Here is a 24,470-nt window from a genome sequence, read left to right on the forward strand (position 1 = left end):
CAGGGGAGGTGGATACTAGCGAAGTAAACAAGTTTCGAAGGTCCATTACGACAGAACGACAGCACAGCCAAAGTAATAAGTTGCAGCAACTGTTGTTGCAAGTACCAGAGAATTTGAAAAAAAGTAGCTATAGCGCAGGAGGTGGGCGCCTCGAATTGGTTAACTACGTTACCGATAAGGGCAAATGGTTTCAGTCTCAATAAACAAGAGTTTACAGATGCCAATGCTCTAAGGTATGGTAGGCCAGTGGAAGGTTTGCTTTCCCAATACTTGTGTGGCTCTTCCTATAACGTCGATCACGCCATGGTGCGCAAGAAATGGGGCTTCATATGCATGAGGCATGCTGAAGTGAGGGATCTCACAGCAAATATTTTGAAGGAAATCTGCCGTGATGTCATGGTAGAACCGACCCTCCATCCATTGGATGGTAAGATCTTTCAACATAGAACTTCAAACACATCCAACGAAGCCCGTGTTGACGTCAGTGCTCGAGGATTCTGGACAGGTGAACAGCGAGCCTTCTTCGACACCAGGATTTTTGATCCCATGGCCGCATGTCACAGTAACTTAGCTCTCGATGCTGCACACAGGAGGAAGGAGAACGCCAAGATAAGGGCATAATGGGAGGGAATTCAGAACGTTGATCAAGGCAGCTTCACCCCTCTAGTGTTCACAACCTCTGGTGGGATGGGACCAAGTGCAAGATGTTTCTCCGCCAGGATCGCGGAGGTGATCTCCGAACAGAAGCTGCAGCCCAAAAGTTATGTTACAGCCTGGATAAGATGTCGACTGTCCTTCTCTCTCCTTCGGTCGGCTTTGCTCTGCCTCGGGGAACGAGAGCTTCGGCCCCAAAGCCGACAACAGCTGCAGTTATTGACTATGAGGCTACAGTAACTGAATGCCGCATAGATCTACGGCTCAACTAATTCAACACAGCTAGGATAGCTATTTATGTATTAGGATATTTAATATTAAGGTAATAAAATGGCGGCGAAGGTGTAGCTATTGGGGGAGGCTGGAGGCCACGTTTAAAAAAAATAGTAGTAGTAGTAGTAGTAGTAGTAGTAGTAGTAGTAGTAGTAGTAGTAGTAGTAGTAGTAGTAGTAGTAGTGATAATGGTAGTAATTGTGGTGATGGTGATGGCAGTTGTGATTACCTCCACCTGTAGGAGTTAATTACCGGTGTGTCAAAGGCTAGCGTAATGACTCATTAAGACGTGGCTCCACCTATTGTTATGGCAGGGCAGGTGTGAGTCAGTTGTGTTGCCTCCCTCTGGTTGTGTTGTTCTGTATCTCTACTGGCAATGTTGTTGTGTTTTTCTGGTTGTTGTGGTTTTCTGTTTGTTGTAGTTGTGTTTTTGTGGTTATTGTAGTTGTGTTTATATGGTGTGGCTGTAGTTGTGTTTTTGTGGTTACTGTAGTTGTGGGTTTGTGGTTGCTGTGGTTGATTGGATATGTTTTTGCATGATTTGTATGTTTTTAGTTCGGCGTGGACGGTATGGTTTTGTACTAACGTAACAACCGCACACCACCCCAACTACCACACACCACCAATACCACTATCAATACCACCACCACACACAACCTCCGTCACATTACAATATACCACCACTAACCACCACCACACACCAGTGCATCACCTTATACCATACACAACCAGTATCACACATCTTTACTACCACACACTACCACTACCACAACTCCACTATCACACACCACCACCAATAACACACACTACTATCACCACCACTACCACAACACCACTATCCCCTACCACCAACAATCACCACTACCACTATTACACACCACCGCCACCACTACCACACATCGCAGCTTCCTATCCAGTAACTGAGGTAAATGAAGGAATATCTTATTCAGTTAAACAGAGTGGAAAGATTTATGGAGCATTGTTGTGTTCGCTTGGTTGAACACGCATACCAGACAACAGGGTGGAAGGCCCATGAATTTACCTAAGTTTGTCGACCCAGGTATACCTCTCTGAGTCTGTTTACTGCGCCTCTGAATGTACTTTTAAATTCCTCCCACTGTGTGATGGTCGTTGTTTATCAAATGGACGCTCGTGATTTTTTTAGGATTTATTTACGATTTTTTTACGATTCATTTACATATTTCATTTGATTTTTTTACGATTTTTGGCGATACACTTACGATTTTTTGCGATTCATTTACTATTTTTTGGCGATTAATTGGTTAGTTTTTGCGATTCCTTTACTTATTTTTATGTGATTCTTTTACGATTTTCTTGCGAATCATTTATGATTGTTTGCAATTTATTTATTTATTATTTTTGCGATTCATTCATTTACATATTTTTTTAAGAGATTCATATATTTACATATTCTTCTAGAAATTCATTAATTTATTTTTTGTTTTGCGATTCATATATTAAAAAAAATATATTTCCAAAATTAAAACATCATTATTGCTCTGACTTTCTGCCTCATTTACACGCAATTGGAGGGTCTCAATTGTATCTCTTACTTTGAGAACACAACATACATATATCGTTTCTCACTGTTATTCCTATTACATTATTTTTAAATTTGTATTCTAAATTTTATTCACTATGAACTTATTATTATTATTATTATTATTATTATTATTATTATTACTATTACTATTACTATTACTATTACTATTACTGTTACTGTTACTGTTACTGTTATTATTATTATTATTATTATTATTATTATTATTATTACTATTACTATTACTATTATTATTATTATTATTATTATTATTATTATTATTATTATTATTATTATTATTATTATTATTATTATTATTACATTTTCGCCCCCAAGGCCCCGACGAGGGTCAGTGACCTGTGCCTGGGAGGGCTAATCCCGTTAAAAATAAATAAAATAAAATCAGTATGAGACACTACCTGGACAGTACTACTGAAACCACACGCACTGAGACATTGATTTATTAACACTCCTAACTTCTTTTCTTAGATTCAGCCATTTCATCGGCACCATCATCAAACAACAGCTCACTCACATACTATTACATCCCCTGTCGTTATTCACCCAACACTTCTTCCTCCATTACTCTTGCTTGGGATCACTTGAAGATTAGCCCTCAGCATATTTCATCGGAAGATTAACGTAACCTAACCTAACCTAACCTAACCAAAAACACCTACACTCCTGGTAGCGTTAGAGTGTTTAATCATCAGTTGAAATAAGCTAGGAGGGGGTTGGGAGCTAATCTTTCATGTGGTCCATTACTGTAGTGCATCTCTTTCAGTACCTTGTTTATATGTATTCCTAAGAGAGAGAGAGAGAGAGAGAGAGAGAGAGAGAGAGAGGATAACTATCGTCATCATTAAGGCACTACTTCCATCAGTGTCTGGTCAGAGTTTCTTCCCTGATCTCTTTATATTTCTCAAATGAGCCAGAGAGGGTGGGCGGAGGGTGGTGAGTGGTGAGTGGTGGGTGGTGAATGGTGGGTGGTGAGTGATGGGTGGTGATTAGAGGGTGGTGGGTGACGGGTGGTGAGTGATGGGTGGTGATTAGAGGGTGGTGAGTAGTGGGTGGTGATTGATGGGTGGTGAGTAGTGGGTGGTGAGTAGTGGGTGGTGGGTGAGCGTGGTGAGTAGTGGGTGTGCAGGTGGGTGGTGGTGGTGGTGGTGGGTGGCAGGTGGTGAGTGGTGGGTGGTGGGTGGCGGGTGGTGAGTGGTGGGTGGTGGTGGTGGTGGGTGGGTAGTGGTATGTGGCAGTGATGTGGAGTGAGTGATGGGTGGTGGGTGGTTAGTGGTGGGTGGTGAGTGATGAGTAGTGAGTGATGGGTAGTGAGTGGTGGGTGGTGAGTGGTAGGTGGTGAGTGGTGTGTGGTGAGTGATGGGTGATTAGTGGTGAGTGATGAGTAATGAAAGTTTAGTGGTGGGTTATGAGTGGTGGGTGGTGGTGGTGGGTGGTGAGTGGCGGTGGTGGTGGTGGGTGGTGAGTGGTGGGTGGTAGTGATCGGTGATAAGTGGTGAGTGGTGATGGGTAGTGAGGTGGTAGGTTGTGAATGGTGGGTGTAGAGCGATGGGTGGTGAGTGGTGGGTTGCGAGTGGTGAGTGGTGAGTGAAGGGTATTGGATGGTGAGTGGTGGGTGAAGAGTGAGTGGAGGGTATTGGGTGGTGAGTGGAGGGTATTGGGTGGTGAGTGGAGGGTATTGGGTGGTGAGTGGTGGGTGAAGAGTGATGGGTGGTGCGTGGTGGATGGTGACTGGTGAGGGGGTGGTGAGTGATGGGTAGTGAGTGGTGAATCGTGGGTGGATAGTGATGGGAGGTGAGTGTTGGGTTGGTGAGTGGCGGGTGGTGAGTGATGGGTGGTGCGTGGTGGATGGTGAATGGTACGTGGTGAGTGATCGGTGATGAGTGGTAAGTGGTGATGGGTGGTGAGTAATGGGTGGTGAGTAATAGGTGGTGAGTGGTAGGTGGTGAGTGGTAGGTGGTGAGTGGTGGGTGGGTAGCCAGTGGTGGGTGTGTGGGTGGTTGGCGAGGGTTTTGGTGGATATTAGGACGATGGTGGAAAGGCAGAGGTGGTGGAAGGTGGCTGTTGAGTTGAGGGTGGGCGGTAGTGGGCGGTTGGTGGCTAGTAGGAAGAAGGCGGGTGGTGGAAGGTGGGCGGGTAGGTTGTTGATTTGATGGGTAATGGTAGCAGTGAGTGACATACGGTATCAGATGGGAGGGTGGGGGGGGTGGCTGATGATAAACCGATGAGTGGATGGGTAGGTGGGTGGCAACAATCTCCACTCCCAGAAAAAAAAACATTACCTAAAAAAAAAAAATCGACTCTTTCAAACACAGTGAAATGCTTCGTACGATTGTCACCCTCAGCCATATAAAAATTGAAAATAAAATGTTACCTTGTCACTTGCATTACCCTTCAAAGAACACTCACTGCGTCATGTGCACAGTACTTCCCCTAGATGACTACACGGTAAAAATAAAAACTATCGTACAGTTTCATCCTATACGTAACACAGATGGCGTTTCAGTCCTCAATTCATTTCGTCCAATAAACAGTTAACCATATGTCGCTCTTTGTTTTCGTAAATTTATGCAATGTAGTAATTAAATCATTCGCTGAGGTTCCCTGCGGCTTTTCCTATAACAATTTCAACCTTGTTTATGGATACTATAAAAGAATATCGGGATCTGGCAGGTTGAATTTATTTACAATGGAAGGATAATCATGCTTGCGTCCATTCATGCTATATTTTGCAGTTGAATATAGACACATGGTCCAGTTGTCCACTTGTCGCCTGTCAGGTGTATCTGTCACTGTTAGTCTTCGGCTATAAGTTTTACTGGTGGTATATTAAAGAACAAGATGCCATACACACACACACACACACACACACACATTTATAAACCTACAATCATACCTAGACACGGACTGAAGCAAGAACACAAACTTACACAAACACACACATAAAAAAATTATACACAGTCGCAAGCATACACACACACAGACACACACGCATATGCACAGAAGCACACCTAATACTTTAAGACAATTAAACACTTGTTCTCCTTGTCTCACCACTCTGAAAAAAAAGAAAAACAGCTTTAAGTATTTATTGACGCTACACGGGAGGCGGAAGAGAGAGACGCCGAGCTCAAGTAAAGAGCTGAGGAGACGAGGCAACAACCACCTTATCAACAAGACAACTTACAGCCCAAAGTTCCCTGTTGAGAGTTTTCCCTGCCAATATTCCCCGAGATAATATTTCCTCCCCGTTATTTTTCCTCCAGTGATATTTTCTTCCCTTGGTAATATTTCCTGACTACTCAATCCGTCATTATGTTTTTTTTTTGTTTTTTTTTTAAGAAAAGCTGAAAGGGTTTTGTCCTCACTTGCGGCGCGATGCGAGGACTTAGAATATCCCGTGACGACGACGCGGTCTGGTAAACAAAGGCGTCTTGACTCTCGGGTCGTGACGGCGTTTAATTATTGGGCTACACACTCAATTTTTTTTTCCGATGCAAGAAGAAAATATTAATGTCCAGAGAGTGTGTGTGTGTGTGTTTTAAGAGGGGTGGCTGTGAGGCTGGGGTGTGTGGGGGTGGGAGGAGGAGGTTGTAAGATGGAGGTGAGTGTTGGACGGTAAAGGTCATGGGGGAACTGAAGGCACCGAGGGGAGGGATTTGGGTGAATTTTGACTATTTATTGCACGTAAGATGGATTGGTATTTCATGCATGTATGTTTGTGAATTTCTGTACTGTTCAGGTATTGGGTTTTGTTTCAAACATGTATATTCGTTTTCTAGTATGTTGCTTCTTCACACACACACACACACACACACACACACACACACACACACACACTGAAGTTTTCCCTCTGGCAGAAATTGTTTGGAAAACAAAACAAAAAATGATAATGTCAGCTTTGTACCCGTGTGTGTGTGTGTGTGTGTGTGTTTGTGTGTGTGTGTTATCAAGTATACATATGGAACATCTTGCCACATTAAAATCATCATTGCAAGAAAAGAAACTCCACTATGCTGACGTCACGCCTCATCTCTGTAGGTTTCCAGGAAGTGCATTATTCTTCATGAAGGTGTCAGACGCCGGGGATCCCAGTCTGGCCTTCACATTCTACTTCCCTCTTGTGGTGGCTCTACACGCTGGCATCGGTGTCAGGCTCATGTGGTCCATCATTTTCTGCGAGTGGTCTAACATGATCCTTAAGTGGTAAGTCTAAGAGATTTTCAGCTACTATGTGTGTGTGTCTCAATCTGGTGTTGGTTTACATGTTGTGTTTCTTCGACTGTTTCACAACCCTCCTTCCTCTGCCTCTTCATTTTTCTTTTCCATTTTTTCCAGATCTATTTTCACCATGACTATCCACCTTGTTCTCGATCTACTGTACTTTTCCTCCTTTTGCCCTCCGACTTTGTCCTCCTCGCTCTCCTTGTCAGCCTCTCCTCCCCTATTTACTGCACACGTGTGGTCGATTATGACGCTTAAAACCTTAATTCCTGAGCATTCTCTTCAGTAGTTACATTCCCTCAGCGAAAGCGACTTAAGTTTTCTTAGACGTAGGCCTATTCATACAGTACAACAAAATATTTAATGTTTCCTTCTGATCGTGAATAGATTAACAATCAAAATGTTGGGTGTGCAAGACGGTGATCGGAAAGAAAGTAACAAGAAAAGAGTAACGGAAAAAAGTAGCAAATTTTGCTAGGAAATAAGGTATCAGAAAAAAGTATCAGTGGTAGTATCAATTTACTGGAAAAAAATAATAGCATATACACGAAAAAAAAATGAATAAAAAAAAATGTATATATACAGTATATATATATGCAAGTAAATCACTGTAGGTGCGCGTGATCTAGATATATGCTGATAACCACAAGGAAAGAAGAAAACACGAAGTTCCCAAGCACTTTCGTGTAATTACACGAAAGTGCTTGGGAACTTCTGATCTTAATTTTGGGGGCATTAACAACTAAGTCCTGCTACACGATAGTTCCTATAAGGAGTGGTCCTTCTGAAACCCCTCTATAGATTTCCATATCGAGGGATGGTCGTGGCCGATCAGGTTTTCAAACTTATTGTTCCAGCCCTCGCACAGTTCGCACACGCTATTAGTACAGGAATTGCCATCTAATGTTGCCTTATGAACGTTCCAAACATCTGGGGGGTATGGTGGGGAAATATGACACAATGTGATGCCCTGTGACTTCTCTTGTTGGATGGTTCCTAAATTGCCTGTGCCATAGGTTGCATCAAAGTGAGTAAGCAGCTCGGCAGCCTAGGTGGGAGCAACAGTCGTTGAGTGACGCATGCCATCAGGTACTTCGGCTGTGGGCAGGAAGGCGAGTCTATCCAGCATACCGCAGAACTGGAGAAACTCCATGGTTGATTAGTAATGCTGTGATAGACCAAGTTGTTGGATCTTACGCCAGATACTCGGTGCTAAGTGGTAGAAGCACCCTCTACTCTGCATCTCTCTGCCAAAACTGGCACCAACTGCATGCAATACAGCATCTTCAGTCTGTCACAGCAGTCTGCACCTGCAGGTTAAGTCCCAACTTAGTGCAGTGGTCGACGATGGCATCAAACAGCTCTGAGTACACTGCTCGTGTCTTGATCGGCATCAGAACATAGACACACGAAACATAGGTTGTGCTGAATGGGACTCGAATGGGACGTAAACCTGAGTGCCATCCATAAAGATGGTCTCTGCAGCTACCAGCCGATGAAGGCTTCCCTTTGTAGCAAAGGCGATGATGCGACTGTTAGCTTTTGGGCTATTGTCGTAAAGGAGGGGCTGCTCCGGGTTGGATCCAAGGGTCTTCTTCCATTTCTCCGGTAAGGTGAAGTGCCTCACAAAGAGGTAATTATGTAGTTTGAACGAAACCATCTATTTACTGATACTTTACTTCCTGTTACTTTTTAGCCGTTACTTTTTTCCTGATTTTTTTTTACCTTTTTTCCGTTACTTTCTTTCCTACATTTGTGCAAGAAGGGCGTCTGTAGCCAGACGGCCCAAACTATAGTCCTGCATCTGGATCCGGGAGGGGGAGGACTTAGATGAACCAAGAGAGGTTTCATTTCCAATTATCTAAATATTGATTGTTTGATCTAAAAATGAAAAAAAAAAAACACAATTTTATAGCATTTTAATACTGCCACCAAAAATATATCTAACAGTTGGCCACCAGCTCAAGGATTTTTCTGTTCATATAATTTATCCCGGATAAGGTTTATACTAAATATTTCCATCTACAGGTGAAGTCTGGCTTCCTACTACTAAGTGTGTTTGATTTAATCAGTTAATACAGGCATAGTTTTGCTCGGTACTTTGTACCTGTAAACATTTATTCTGGAAGATTTGGCTAAAGTCTTAGTTTTGTTTCCTTGATCATTAGTTTATATCTAGCGACTTAATGAGTTTTAATGACTGTCTGTGCATGAGGACTTAGCTTGGGACTATTAGTTCTTAGCATTCTCTCTGTGTATCTCTCTCTCACTGCACACACACACACACACACACACACACATTTATAATACATACGCAAGGTTTTGCTGTATATCCACACATTTGTAGAATTTTTACTCACCATATATACACATCTTTACGATTTTAGCTTTCTCCATGTAAACTTCTTCAGAGCCTAAACGGACACACCTGTAAGAGTTTTAGCTTCCCGAGGCCCACACAGCTACAAAGCCTCAGTTCTAACTCTCCTGCATGGTTTTGCTTAAACAGATGAGACATTCCCCGGGGACTTGGCTTCTTACACAAGTGGTTCATCAGAGGCTGGAGAAGCTGCCACGGTGGCCCGCCAGAACAATGGCCACACGCACAAGTTTCTTGTTTACAAACTTCTGCCACCAGCGAGCCACTTGTTGCTCCCTCACCTTCTCAACAATCATGCACAACACGCTCTCTCTCTACTGTAATATATATATATATATATATATATATATATATATATATATATATATATATATATATATATATATATATATATATATATATATATATATACTAGCGGAATCGCCGCCCTCTTTTCGCTAGGCCACGGTAGGACGCCACCTTCCGGGAGGCTCCACATTGTCTCACTGTAGTGCATTAAGGTAGACCACATTTTTGGTTTTGCCATTAGCAGCAAGTATGTACAGATTTTTGCCAGTTCCCACTCTGGAGCATCCAACATAGAACTGTCCATGAGAGAAGCAAGGAAACACCAGGTTTAGGCCAACCATCTTTAGGGACTGTCCCTGGCTTTTGTAGATGGTCATGGCAAAGCTCACTTTAACCGGGAACTGAAGTCGCTTGAACTCAAATGGCAGGTCAGTGGTGATGAGAGGTATCCTTGGTATAAAAACGTCCTCTCCTTTAGCTTTTCCTGTCAGTATTGTAGCTTCCAGTACATGTGGCATCATGTTCTTCTTGTGAGCGACTCGTCTCTCATTTTGAGTATGATATCTCGTTTCTCAAACTCTTGACCGACAATCAGGATGGCTACTTCATCAACTACAGGAGCATTGAATCTTCTTTCATGTTCTCCCTTAGGGGTCGTGTCTGCTTTGATCCTGACTTTGTACTCGTCAGAAGGCATGTTTTCCAGGGCATTTTTAAATGACTGTACATACGTGTTGCGCTCATGCAGCATTTCTTGGATAGATAGGACAATGTCATGTCTGACACCTTGAATGTTGCCACACCTGATAGTAGTCTGCTTTTCATGATCTCCCATGAAGTAGATTTGGAGGAACTTTGCCTGCTCATCTTCCAGTGGTAAGAGGGATCCTGCTTTGTGATAGACTTGACCCTGGACTTTGAATGTTGGTATGTATCCGGGCTCACGAACTACTCTGGTAGCTCCAAAGGATGTCATCTGGAAGCATTAATTGTACTTCAGTATATTTTCCAAGAAGTGTTTTGACTTATGTGTTGTTCCCAGCATGAGAGTCCTCAATGGTTGTGGTTGTTTTTCCAAATTTGGCAATCGTACGTTCCCACGAGAGCAGCACAGTCCAGCAGATTCTCCTTTATACTTCTTTGCATCACGACCTAACCTAACCTAACCTAACCTAACCTAACCTAACTTGGCTTAACCTTACGTAACCTAACCTAACCTAACCTAACCTAACCTAACCTAACCTAACCTAACCTAGCCTCTCCCACTCTCTTCCTTCTCCCCACGTATATATCTCCCTCTCTATCTCTCTCTCTCTCTCCTCCTCTCTAGGGTGATGGCAGGTGACCGTCCGTACTGGTGGGTCCACGAAACGAAGCTCTACGCCCACCGCGTGCCTCCCTACGTACACCAGTTCCCCGGGACGTGCGAGACGGGCCCCGGTATGCCCTCGGGTCACGCCAAGCTCAACGCTGCCATGTTCTATGTACTCGCGTCCGCCTTCTGCGAGCTGGTCGTCAAAAGAACTTCACTCCACAGGTAGGGGGAAAACCTCAGGTAGGGGGAAGACCTCAGGTAGGGGGAAGACCTCATCTCAGATAGGGGGAAGACCTCAGGTTGGGGGAAGACCTCAGGTAGAGGAAAGACATCAGGTAGGGGGAAGATCTCAGGTAGGAGGAAGATCTCAGGTGGGGGGAAGACCTCACGTAGGGAGAAGATCTCAGGCAGGGGGAGGGCCACAAGTAGGGGAAGACATCAGGTAGGGGGGAAGAATTCAGGTAAGGGGAAGACATCAGGTAGGGGGAAGATCTCAGGGAGGAGGAAGCTCTCAATGTAGGTTGAGTGATGATTATAAATTGTCTTCTCAGAGGTCGACGGATTGTTGTAATTGTTGTTGTTGTTTGTGTAGGTCAGGAGTGATGGAGGCTGTTGGGTTGAGATGAGAGTCCAGCTATCTCCTGACCAAACGTGACAGCATCTTTAATACCTCTCTCTCCTTCCCTCCCTCCCTCCCTCCCTCCCTCCTTCTATTATATCCCTCTTTTCACTCTATTTCCCCTTTTATTTCTCCTCTTACCTGTGCCTCCCCATGTCTCTCTCTCTCTCTACTCTTCCTTCCCCTCCTTCCCTTTCGTTAATTTCAATGCCTTCCATAACCCTTCCTTCCCTCTTTTCCTTCCTTCATTTCCTTCTACCATCTCCCTCTTCCCCTCTCCATCCCTCTACTACCTCCCTCTTCCCCTCTCCTCCCCTCTACTACCTCCCTCTTCCCCTCTCCTCCCCTCTACTACCTCCCTCTTCCCCTCTCCTCCTCTTTTTACTACCTCCTCTTCCCTCCCTCCTCCCTCTACTACCTCCCTCTTCTCCCTCCCTCCCTCTACTACCTCCCTCTTTTCCCCTTCTCCTCCCCTACTACTCCTCCCTCTTTCTCCCCTCTCCTCCTCTACTACTCCTCCTCTTTCCTCCTCCCTCTACTACCTCCCTCTTTTCCCTCTCCCTCTACTACCTCCCTCTTCCCCTCTTCTCCCCTCTACTACCTCCCTCTTCCCCTCTCCTCCCCTCTACTACCTCCCTCTTCCCCTCTCCTCCCCTCTACCCGTCACTCTTGATTGGACTCCTCAGGTTGACGCTGTTCTAGATTTTTGTGATAAGAAAAAAACGTAATAAATGTAACTGTATAATTTTCCTGGAAGTCTCAGAAAAATTAAAAGACTGATTAATTTATCTGAGTGTTATTTTAGTTATTAAATTTTCTTTTTTCCTTTTTTAGGTTTTTTTGGTTCTTAAGTTAGAGATTTGTTAAGTCATTGGAGATTTAAAATTGGATCTGTTAAAAGGAAGCAAAATGTAGTATTAAAGGGAGTTGTTTATTATATAAGTTAAATTATTATAGGAAGGGACCTTACAACATCTATTACCACTTTCACTACCACAACTACTTCCCCTTTCCTTACCACAACTACTACCACTTTCACTACCACAACTACTACCCTTCCCCTACCACAACCAATACCCCTTAGCCTACCACAACTACTACCTCTTCCCTTGCCACAACCACTACCCCTTGGCCTAACACAACCACTACCTCTTCCCTTGCCACAACCACTACCCCTTAGCCTACCACAGCTACTGCCCTTCCCCTACCACAATCACTACCTCTTCCCTTGCCACAACTCCCATACCCCTTAGCCTACCACAGCTACTGCCCTTCCCTACCACAATCACTACCTCTTCCCTTGCCACAACCACTACCCCTTAGCCTACCACAGCTACTGCCCTTCCCCCCACAACCACTACCTCTTCCTTGCAACAACCACTATCCTTAGCCTACCACAGCTACTGCCCTTCCCCACCACAACCCTACCCCTTAGCCTACCACAGCTACTGCCCTTCCCTACCACAACCACTACCTCTTCCTTGCCACAACCACTACCCCTTAGCCTACCACAGCTACTGCCCTTCCCCTACCAACACTACCTCTTCCCTTGCAACAACCACTACCCTTAGCCTACCACAGCTACTGCCCTTCCCCTACCACAACCACTACCCCTTAGCCTACCACAGCTACTGCCCTTCCCCTACCACAACCACTACCTCTTCCCTTGCCACAACCACTACCCCTTAGCCTACCACCCCTCATATTGTTCCTGTCGCTCAATATTACCCCAAGAACGAGTTCCAGGGGCGGCTCATCAACACAAGGGTTCTCACAGCCTCGTTGCCCACCTCCACTTTTGTCTAATTAATTTCCCGAATCTTTACTATAGGGCCACAACACACACACACACACAAAACAAAGACAATATTGTGTTAATTTGAAGCTTCTTGACATGACCAATTAATGTGTTTTTCTTTCCTCACAATACAGAAAATTAAGAGACTCTCACACAGACCAACTCATCCTCCTCCCTCCCTCCTTCTCTCCCACAGTCACTTAACCTTATACTTATGATGGTCACTTAGCTGGGTAGGTTCTCTTTCCTCTTCTCTCTATTACCTATCTGTTCTCTTTTTTCCCTCTCTTTTTAACCTTGTCTACTCTCTCTCTCTCTCTCTCTCTCTCTCTCTCTCTCTCTCTCTCTTTCTGTTCCTTTCTTTCTCTCCTTCTCGGTTCCCTCTCGTTTATCTCCCTCCACTCCCCGTCTTTCTCTCTCTCTCTCTTTTTCCTGTCCCTTCTTCCTCCCTCTCACCCCATCCTCCCTTCTCCCCCTCTTAATCCCATCTCTCTCCCACCCCGTCTCTCTTTCCTCTCCATCAGCATCGCCGCTCTCTCACTCTCTCTCTCTCCCGGCAGCACAAAGCAGCAGAGATGGGCGTGTCGTGGTATATGGGCGGCTTACGGGGTGTGGCTGGTGTTGGTGGTGGTTTCGAGGACCTACATGGCTGCCCACTTCCCCCATCAGTGTGTGGCCGGAGCTCTCATAGGTAAATGTAACTTATAGGGAAATATTATATCCTATAGGGAAATACTTTATATTATAGGAGAATATCATATCTTCTAGGGAAGTATTTGTTATAGGAACCACTATACTGTCTCGCCTTCACTCGTATATTATCATATATTTCTGGTTCATTTTATTAATATATATTTCTTTTATATTCAGCATCTCTGTTCATATATCTTTGTTGACCTTACATGTATATGATTCCTTCTTGCACTTTCTTTTATATAAAAGCATACATACGTTTTTCGTTAATGTTTCTAAAAGTTTATTCTAACCTAACCGAACCGAACCAAACCTAACCCCACGTCTAAAATTCACATGATCCCCCCCCAAAATTTTTTTTTTCCAACACATCCACGGGTATTCAATCAACTCATTCAACTCATCTGCCAACAATGATGCCAAGTGTCAAAATAATTGTGACAAATTCATCAGGGGAAATAACATCATACTGTAATATCGTCCCGGTTTCCACTGCATAATTTGGTGATTCGTACTTAATTTTTGGTCTGATTTTAAAATACGATGGGAGGAAACGGCGATTATATATTTTCCAGGGCATAATTCAGACGGTGTGTGACTACGGTGGGCTGAGAACATAAGAACATAAGAAAATAAGAAGTCTGCAATTGGCCGGTTGGCCTGTGCACGGCAGCTCCTGTCGAGAGTTACTACCACTCTTTATGATCCATGAATCTATCCAGCCTCCTTTTGAAACTTTCCAGCGTTGCAGCACTTACTACAAAGTTGCTAAGCGTGTTCCACTCGTCCACCACCCTAGTTGTAAACCAGTTCCTTCCTATCTCCCTCCTAAACCTAAACTTATCCAACTTAAATCCGTTGCTCCGAGTCCTATCCTGCTCGGCTATTATAAGAACTAGGGTGGGCTGGGTTAGAACATAAGAATGGAGGAAACTGCAGCGATCCTATTGACCCATACTGGGGAGTCCCGTTTACACCCAACCCCTATTGCTCATATAAGCATACAACCTGTGTTTGAAGCTATCCAGCGTATTCGAGTTAATGATGATATTTGGTAACTTGTTCCATTCATCCACTACTCTGTTTCCAAACCAGTGTTTACCTATTTCACGCCGAAATCTAAATTTGTCAAATTTAAAACCATTGTTACGAGTTCGCTCCTGGTTGGATAGTTTGAGTACCTTTGTAATGTCCCCTTTGTTTAACTTTTGTATTCAAGATGATTATTCTGGTAATGATGATGATGATGAAGTAATTCATTCTGTTTATGTTATCAAGTTAAGTAGTTATATATTTAACAGTGCATTAGTTATTAGCTCACGTTAATAAATAATACTGTACTTTATGATAATTACTGTATTTGTATTATATTCTATATCTGTATTGTATTTTGTAGTTTTGTTGTATTCTGCCTTAAATACCTGTTACGACGCCAGAAGAAAATAATAATTAAAGTAACAACATCAATAATAATAATAAAAGTAATAATAATAATAATAAGTCAATACAGCACTTTATATTGCCTGAACACATTACAGAAAGTTTACCGAAAGTAACAATAACGAGATTACTTAACCACAAGTAACAAAAAAGTAACAATTACCAAAAGAAAGTTTACTTAGATTATTTATTGTACAGGGTGATCCAAAAATTGTAGTACACTTTTTTATTATAATCTTTGTTTAAATAATGTAGAAATTATAATAAATGATAAAGCTATTACCATTAACATATAGGAGAACAGAATCGGGGAGGGGGGGGGGGGTTGATTGTATGTTTGTGAGTGACGTTGAGTTGGTCACTCATACCAGCCCCTCCTCTCTGAAGGTACTTGGGATCATCAAATGAATAGCTTCTGAGTGCACTGTAACTTTTGGATCACCCTGCATATCAATCAGCAATAAAAAAAACTTTAGTCTTGAGCAAAATTTATTTATTCGGGTGTGTGTGTGTGTGTGTGTGTGTGTGTGTGTGTGTGTGTGTGTTACTGACTTACCTCCTTCCTCGTCACTGTCCAGGGTTGATGATCGCTGTGTTGGTGCCTCACTTCCCTGCGCTGCAAGTACTGTCTCGTCGCAAGTACCTCGCCTTGACTGCCACCATCATCGTCACTGTCCTCGGTACTTACTTCTCCTACAAGTAAGTTAAGTTCCTCTTCTTGTTTTCGTCAGGTCCTACAAAAGAGTACGAAAAAAAAATATTATTTCACCAATTCCTTAAAAATATATTATGGATGTGTATATTTGTTTTAAACACTTCTTTAAATGACAATAAAAATCCCTTCCATTTCGATAAGTTCCGTAAGTTTTAAGAAAGATATATGTATTCTGACATTTTTTTTCCAAGAGATTATTTAGATTTAATGAAAACACACTATTTCGTTTTCAGAGATTCTTTCAATTCCATGAAAAGGTGAATTTCCATTTAGACAGATTCTGAAAATTTAATGAATTTTTCTAATCTCCTCACCAGTTGTTTAGCTTGCTGGAAAAAATGGTTCACGAGAAGATTAGCTCCACACCATAGTTTATTTAGCTTAAGATTAAACATCCTAACCTAACCTAAAGTAATACAGGTAATAAATATATATTGACGTTACTAGTAAAGGAAAGTGAAGGAGTTTTGGTAGCGTGGCCGATTCGTTACTTTCTCTTGATATTATATTCTTAGGGGGCATTTTCCAAACACCACTCCAAAAGTACAGCTATTTATTATTCAACTGGATGGCATGGACACATTAATAGAGAAGAACATAAGAACATAAGAAAATAAGGAGTCGGCAATAGGCCGGTTGGCCTGTGCATGGCAGCTCCTGTCGAGAGTTACTACCACTCTCTATCATCCATGAATCTATCCAGCCTCCCTTTGAAACTTTCCAGCGTTCCAGCACTTACTACAAAGTTGCTAAGCCTGTTCCACTCGTCCACCACCCTATTTGTAAACCAGTTTCTTCCTATCTCCCTCCTAAACCTAAACCTATCCAACTTGAATCCGTTGTTCCGAGTCCTATCCTGCTCGGATATCATAAGAACTTTATCTATCTAGATCATTATTATTATTTTTACGTAACTAATCAATGACTCTCGGACACAGACATGATATGGATACACTTCCCACCGTAGTTACCAAACATCATCATTAACTCGAATACGCTGAATAGCTTCAAACATAGGTTGGATGCTTATATGAGCAATAGGGATTGGGTGTAAACGGGACTGCCCAGTATGGGCCAATAGGCCCGCTGCAGTTTCCTCCATTCTTATGTTCTTACGTTCTTATGGATCGCTCTGACAATGGCTCACGTGTGACCTGAGGGAAGGCCAGGGGCTGGGGAAGCAGTCTGTAAGTGCTACTGCACTCTGTCTCCTGTGGGAAACTCTGCTAGTAGGGGAGGGAAGTCTCCCTCTGGGAGGGAGCTGTCGGCCTCTTCCCTGTTATAATGATGATCCGAATGCTAATGTTTTGAGACGGAACTGCAGGGCCTTACAGGAGAGTATATTGACGATCTCCAGCCGGAAGATGTCATCACTAAACTGGGTGTGTCTGGTCAGGTGACAGGTGTACAGGCTGGGGGGTAGCTTCTTGAATAACACGGTCATGTCACTGGGTCAAGCTAATCGCGTGGCGGTGAGAACTCTGGATCAATGAGACCGTGACCTCTCTTTGGGTCAGGTCTGGACAGCTGTTTGCCCAGGTGCTGTTTCTTGAGTAATACGGTCATAACGCCAGGTTAACTCAGGTACCTTGTCGTGACCTCTCCTGGGTCAGGTCTTACTGTCACTGTAGGGTGTGTCAATTGCGTGGGTGACCACGTGGGCATCTACTTACTGTTATACAGTATGTGTTGTATTTATTCTGGGCTGTAAGCTGTGGTCTGATAAACAATCATTACACCAACCTATCTTATTGTACCATAAGATTAAACACCCTTTCCTAACCTAACCTAACCTAACCCCTAGGAAGTTAAGAACATAAGAACATAAGAACATAAGAACATAAGAAAGTGGGATACTGCAGGAGGCCGACTGGCCCATACAGGGCAGATCCCTTTCACACCATCAGCACTTCCATGTGCCTATCCAACTTCGTCTTGAAGCTCCCTAGCGTCCCCGATCCTACTATAGCACTCGGTAGCCTATTCCACATATCCACAACTCTATTACCAAACCAGTGCTTGCCTATATCCTTTCTGAATCGGAATTTATCTAATTTAAAGCCATTTGTTCTAGTTATTTCGTTATTACTGAGCTTCAGAACATCTTCCATTTTACCCTTGTTAATCCCACTTACCCACTTGTACACCTCTATCATATCTCCCCTAACTCTACGCCTCTCTAATGAATGTAAGCCTAAGCTTTTCAGTCTTTCTTCATATGGAAGGTTTCTAATATTATGGATCATTTTTGTCATTCTTCTTTGTACTCTCTCCAAAGAATCTATGTCCATTCTATAATAAGGACACCAGAACTGAACCGCATAATCCATGTGTGGCCTCACTAATGCTAGGTAAAGTTTCAAGATAACGTCAGCAGTTCTGTTACTCACAGACCTAGATATGAACCCAAGAATCCTGTTTGCCTTGTTGCGAACGCCAATACATTGTTTTCTAGGTTTCAAGTCGTTGCTAACAAATACACCTAGATCTTTTTCACAGACTGAGTTTTCTATTTCCGTGTTACCTAGTTTATACTTAACGTTTGTATTCGTCTTCCCTATCTGTAGTACCTTGCATTTATCAGTATTAAAATTCATTTGCCAGTCTACTGACCACTCATGTAAGGTATCTAGATCTCTTTGAAGGTGTTCAAAGTCACTGTCACTGTCTTGATATACAGTACTAACTGGTCCCTGTCCAGATTAAAACCAAGATGAAACGCAAACAAACACTTAATAATGTATTACAAACCAAAAAACAACAACAACAACAACAACACATTATATACATTAAACCAACTACTAGAAACTCTCTCTCTCTCTCTCAGAAGAGCACTGAATAAATCCTTGTAAAATTCACATAATAACACTGCAGGCCTTGACACACACACACACACTACTGGGATATTGTTTTAGCGGTGTATGTGTTGTTTGCATGCATGTATGTTAAGTGTATGTTACCTTTTGTCGAAATGGGTGTTTATGCTGCAGCTGTAATTGTTTGTGATGCAGCTCTAATCTTAACTTGATACTTTGTACTGTTGGTGATGGTGACGTGTGTTGCTTGTATGTTGTATGTGTCTGTTGCTTGTTATTTGTGTGTGTCTGTTGACTGTGTTCTTTTAATAAGTAAATACATTTAAACCAAATTACTCTTTATTTAAAATTAATGAAGTACTTCTAGAGTCATATACCACCTCCAGTGCCAAATAGTTTAACACCTTAATTTTCTCCTATTCAGACCAAGTAAATATACCCCAAGCCAATGATGATGCAACATTCCAATACTCCAGCACTTGTCCCGGGAGGACCGACATCAAAACAATACCTCGAACCCAATCTTGCCTGGGGACGACCTGAAGTCAAACACAGTGCAGGGTCCCAGTGTAGTCTAAAGTCAGTGATGACATAGCCTGGTCCGGAATATATAGCCGGCCATTTAGAATAACGTTAATCAAATACGGATGTGATTCGTGTGTTGCATTGATGAGAGGGAGAGGTGACGAGGATAACAGACTCGGAGGCAGGCAGTGGTGTCTTGTTGAAGGTCTCCCGCCAACGGCATAAAGATATAATCGTTTTAATTAACTCTAGACAGCTGGTAAAGCCTTCTTGAATAGGTGGAAGGGTTTAAGTTTCGTTTTAGCAACACATGTGGATACTGCAGGCACAAAGGTGACGTAAGACACACCGCTCGATACTGGTGTGGCCTCGGTGTACTGTATACGGTGGCCAACCAGGACTGAAACGACTTGCTCGCGTCTCATAGCTCGTAAAGGGTTCGGGGATGGGATGGTCGATCGCGTCTCGATTGGTGGCAAAATTTCAGTCATTCTAGATCAATAACCGTCTGAAGCACGTCTGCATATCGTCCGCCACTACCGTCTTCGCTCCGTGAGGTCACCTGGGAACAGTCACGTCAGTCACCAGTAGGAAGGGGTGAGGTCATAGATGACACAACAATTGATCATGACTATAATATATTCACTAGTATACTACATAAAGCACAAGAACAAAATATACCATACAGAAAAATTAGGTCAAATAAGAATGAGCCAGGGTGGATGACCAGAAAACTTAAACATGACATAGGAATAAAGAAAGGAATATATAAGAAATTAAAGGGAGGGGAGGAGCAGCTCAGAAATAGGTATAATGAACTATCTAGGAATGTTAAGAAAAATGTAAGGAAAGCAAAGAGAGACTTTGAAATTAAAATAGCAAGAGAATCCAAGGTGAATCCCAAGGGATTTTTCCAGGTATATAGAACAAAGGTCAAGGACAAACTTGGGCCTTTAAAGTCAGGGAGGGGAGAAGTGATAAATGGCAGTGGAGAAATAAGCAAAGCATTGAACAGCTACTTCTTATCAGTTTTCACAGAGGAAATTCGCGATGAAATTCCAGAGGTGGAACTGATATTTAAGGGAAAGGCAGAAGAGAAATTAAAGAATATCACTATCAGAAAAGAGGATGTTCTTAAGAAGATAAATAAACTAAAGAAGACAAAATCCCCAGGGCCGGATGAAATTTTTCCTGGAGTCTTGAAAGAGTGTAGGGAACAGATTAGCGGATCCCTCGTAAACTTATTTACAAAATCATTAGACACCGGAGTTGTGCCAGGCTTGTGGAAACAGGCAAATGTAGTTACCCATATTCAAAAAGGGAGACAGAGCATCAGCGTCAAATTACCGGCCGATCAGTTTAACGTCAGTAGTGGGGAAATTTCTTTAATCAATTATAGCAGATAACATCCTATCGCATTTAGAGAAAAGCAAATTAATCTTCGACTCTCAACTTGGGTTTACAAAGGGAAAATCTTGTCTAACAAATCTGCTGACATTTTTTAGGAAAGTCTTGCGATGTTATTTACTTAGACTTTAGTAAAGCACTTGACAGAGTACCGCATCAGAGGCTTCCGAGAAAAATTAAGGCTCATGGTATCGAGGGGAAGGTTTTAAATTGGATAAAATCATGGCTCACCGATAGAACGCAGAGGGTCAGCGTAGATGGTGTTAAATCTGAGTGGGGTCGTGTAACCAGCGGGGTTCCCCAGGGGTCAGTACTAGGCCCACTCTTGTTCATAATCTACATAAACGATCTAGATTCTAGATACTGGGATCAGCAGTGACATAAGCAAGTTTGCGGATGACACAAAAATAGGGCGGCAGATTAATTCAGGGCAGGATGCAAATGCATTACAGGAGGATCTAAATAAACTGCAGGGGTGGTCTGAAAAATGGCAAATGAAATTCAACACCAGCAAGTGCAGCGTACTTAATATTGGAAGAACAAATACTGTCAATGTATACAGCCTTAACAACATCAACCTAGAGAGGTCGACTTGTGAAAGAGACCTAGGGGTATTAGTAAGCCCGGACCTACGGCCTAGAAAACAGTGCGTTAATGTTCGAAATAAGGCAAACAGAGTATTGGGTTTTATATATAGAAGTGTAAGTAATAAGAGTGCAGAGGTCTTATTGCAACTATATCTTGCGCTAGTCAGGCCGCAACTCGATTATGCGGTTCAGTTCTGGTGTCCTTATTATAGAATGGATATCAATTCACGAGAGTCGGTGCAGCGAAGAATGACGAAAATGATTCCGGGACTTAGAAACCTTCCATATTAGGATAGGTTAAAGAAACTAAACTTGCATTCCCTAGAAAGACGAAGAGTGCGGGGAGATATGATAGAAGTATTCAAGTGGGTGAAAGGAATCAATAAAGGGGATATAGATAAAGTTCTTATAATATCCGAGCAGGATAGGACTCGGAACAACGGATTAAAGTTGGATAAGTTTAGGTTTAGGAGGGAGATAGGAAGGAACTGGTTTACAAATAGGGTGGTGGACGAGTGGAACAAGCTTAGCAACTTTGTAGTAAGTGCTGGAACCCTGGAAAGTTTCTAAGGGAGTCTGGATAGATTTATGGATGATAGAGAGTGGTAGTAACTCTCGACAGGAGCTGCCATGCACAGGCCAACCGGCCTATTGCAGACTCCTTATTTTCTTATGTTCTTATGTTTTTATGTGACCGGACTGCTTCACGATGAGACGGACTAAATTTACAATATCGTGCACAGTGTCGTCCTCCCACCAGTCGACCTGCTCACCTGTCTGGATGTCTGGATTGTTTATGAAGTGTGGACAAGATGTTTAGCTATCCAGATTACTCGTGAAATCTACAACAAAACACAGAGAAAACTTTGTGGTAATTTCTATTTACAGTCGAAGATACACTGAATGAGCAGAGCAGAGATGACTTAGAGAGGATGAGCGGCCAGCGTGTGACAGCAGCTGCAACAACACATTACGAGACTGTTATCAGCTTTAAAAATACACCAGCCAACACCAGCCAACCCCAACACACGACCCACTACTGCCACCGAGTCCTAAAACTACAGCGTTACTCCTACATTATTGCCACCATCAACATCCTCCTCCACCATGACCTCACACCACAACCACCATCACCTGTTGCTCTTTTGTGCCTTCATTTAAGGCAGCAGCTGTTGATAAACTCGATCTGTCCCTAGTGGAAGTATTATGCACTTTTAAAGACTAACAATGAGGAGAAATCTACAGTAGTCTACCAGGGGCAACAAACACCTAACCTAATCCCCCCCCCCCCTCTAGGTAATATTAAGGTTGTTTAATCATCAGGTAAAATAAGGAGGAGGAGGGGCTCATGTTCAGGTGATCTAGAATTTTTTTTAAATCCGCCTCAGTCTCGGTGTGAACGAACGATAATTCTCAGGTGCGTTCGCGCGGCAAATCCGGATTAAGATTAAGGTATCGAACAATGGTATGAGTGGATCCTTCCCTTATCATTATGTTTTTGGTCTAAGTCTTGTAGCTGGGGAGACTTGGGGGTTCGTTTTAGGGATTCTCTTGGTAATTTGAATCCGGAATAAGGTCCAGAGAATACGAGAGAGAGAGAGAGAGAGAGAGAGAGAGAGAGAGAGAGAGAGAGAGAGAGAGAGAGAGAGAGAGAGCCACAATATGAATAATTTATTTACAAATTTTAAACACACACACACAGCAAGAAAGTCATACCAACTTTGCCACTTTAAGACACTTCCAAACAAGTAAGTACACAGTGTCTGGGTGTGTCATTTAGGAAATAGGTCAATATTATCTTTTAACCTCTTGAATACAATGACATAACACCTTAAATCATCAAGTCATCGTACCCAAGGGGTTAAATCCTCATACTCGAAGGTGTATTCTCGAGGGGTTTAGTCATCTTACTCGAGGAATTGTTATCGTACTCAATAGGTTAAGTTATTTTACTCTAGTCATCGTACACGAGTCATCGAGTCATCGTACTCAAGGGGTTAAAGTGTTAGTATAACTTTCAATAACTTATTCGTGTTATTATATGTGTGTGTGTATGTCAACAGAGCGATGGGAGGGAACGTGTTGTGGTCGCTGGAGAAGGCTGTCAAATGGTGCGTGAGGAGGGAGTACATCCACGTCGACTCCACCCCCTTCTACTCCTTCAGTAGGTACTCAGGAGTCTCGCTTGGTCTCGGCCTCGGTCTGTCCTCGCCCATGTACAAGAAGGCCAACCGTGCGAGGTGAGGACATGATCTTCAACCCCTTTTTCTTATACTTTACGGGAAGAAAATAAAGACCTAATTTTCTTAAACAATTGTGAAGTAAATCAGTATTTTATTTTCTTTAACTGCAGGAGAATAAATTTAGTGTTCAATTTCTTCTTAAACTACACTACCAAAATGAACATCTCTCTCTCTCTCTCTCTCTCTCTCTCTCTCTCTCTCACACCACCAAAATAACCCCTCTCTCTATCTCCCTCCCACCCTCAGGTTCAGCTACAAGATGATCCTCTCACTGGTAATCGTCAGCCTGGCAGTGAGTCAGGCTGGAGTGTTCGCACATAAGTCACTGAAACCGACCATGACGGGGTGGTACCTGGCGGAGTTTACCCTCAACGCCGTGGTGACCTTCGTGTTGGTGGCCGGACTCCCTCACCTGGTCAGGGTAGCCTCCAAGGTCGCTCCAGGTGAAAAGTTTAAGAAGAAATGATTGTTGGAGTTCATTTTGGAGATTAAATGATTGTTGGAGTTCATTTTGGAGATTAAATGATTGTTGGAGTTCATTTTGGAGATTAAATGATTGTTGGAGTTCATTTTGGAGATTTTCTTAATAAAACTCTCAAGCTGCTTTTGTTTTCGTTGTCATAATTTTCTCATTTGATTACCTTATGATAAACCTAACCTAACCAAACCTAACTTAACCTAATCCTCTTCAGGTAGTATCAGGATGTGTTTAATCTTCATGTGAAATAGGCATGGGGTGGGGGGAGGCTAATCTGTAGGTCGTACCATTAGCCCCCCAAATATTTTTGCTGACTTGATAAAATTAAAACATGTAAACTTCAAAATGCCGAGGAGGACGGAACTGACATCAGTGAAATAGAGCAAAAGTGACGTCAATGAATGAGAGCGGAAGTGATGTTAGGGAATGAGAGCGG

At 42.8% G+C, this 24,470-nt stretch overlaps 1 protein-coding gene across 2 annotated transcripts in view; it reads left to right on the plus strand.

The window, feature by feature from the left end:
• The window catches only part of LOC121862852 (glucose-6-phosphatase catalytic subunit 1-like), a 41,168-nt gene extending 17,009 nt beyond the window's left edge, over positions 1–24,159 (plus strand). The window contains exons 3-9 of one of the 2 annotated variants that reach the window (XM_042361174.1): positions 6,548–6,712; positions 10,729–10,935; positions 13,691–13,821; positions 15,842–15,962; positions 23,377–23,553; positions 23,803–24,043; positions 24,074–24,159. In XM_042361174.1, coding sequence (XP_042217108.1) covers positions 6,548–6,712; positions 10,729–10,935; positions 13,691–13,821; positions 15,842–15,962; positions 23,377–23,553; positions 23,803–24,022 — 1,021 coding nt within the window. In that variant the 3' untranslated portion in view covers positions 24,023–24,043; positions 24,074–24,159. Of the gene's footprint in view, positions 1–6,547; positions 6,713–10,728; positions 10,936–13,690; positions 13,822–15,841; positions 15,963–23,376; positions 23,554–23,802 lie in introns of both variants that reach the window. The other variant, XM_042361173.1, reaches the window with a different exon arrangement.
• Positions 24,160–24,470: the final 311 nt, after the last annotated feature.

Source organism: Homarus americanus, unplaced genomic scaffold (genome assembly GCF_018991925.1).
Source record: "Homarus americanus isolate GMGI-L3 unplaced genomic scaffold, GMGI_Hamer_2.0 scaffold24922, whole genome shotgun sequence".
NCBI classification, from domain to species: domain Eukaryota; kingdom Metazoa; phylum Arthropoda; class Malacostraca; order Decapoda; family Nephropidae; genus Homarus; species Homarus americanus.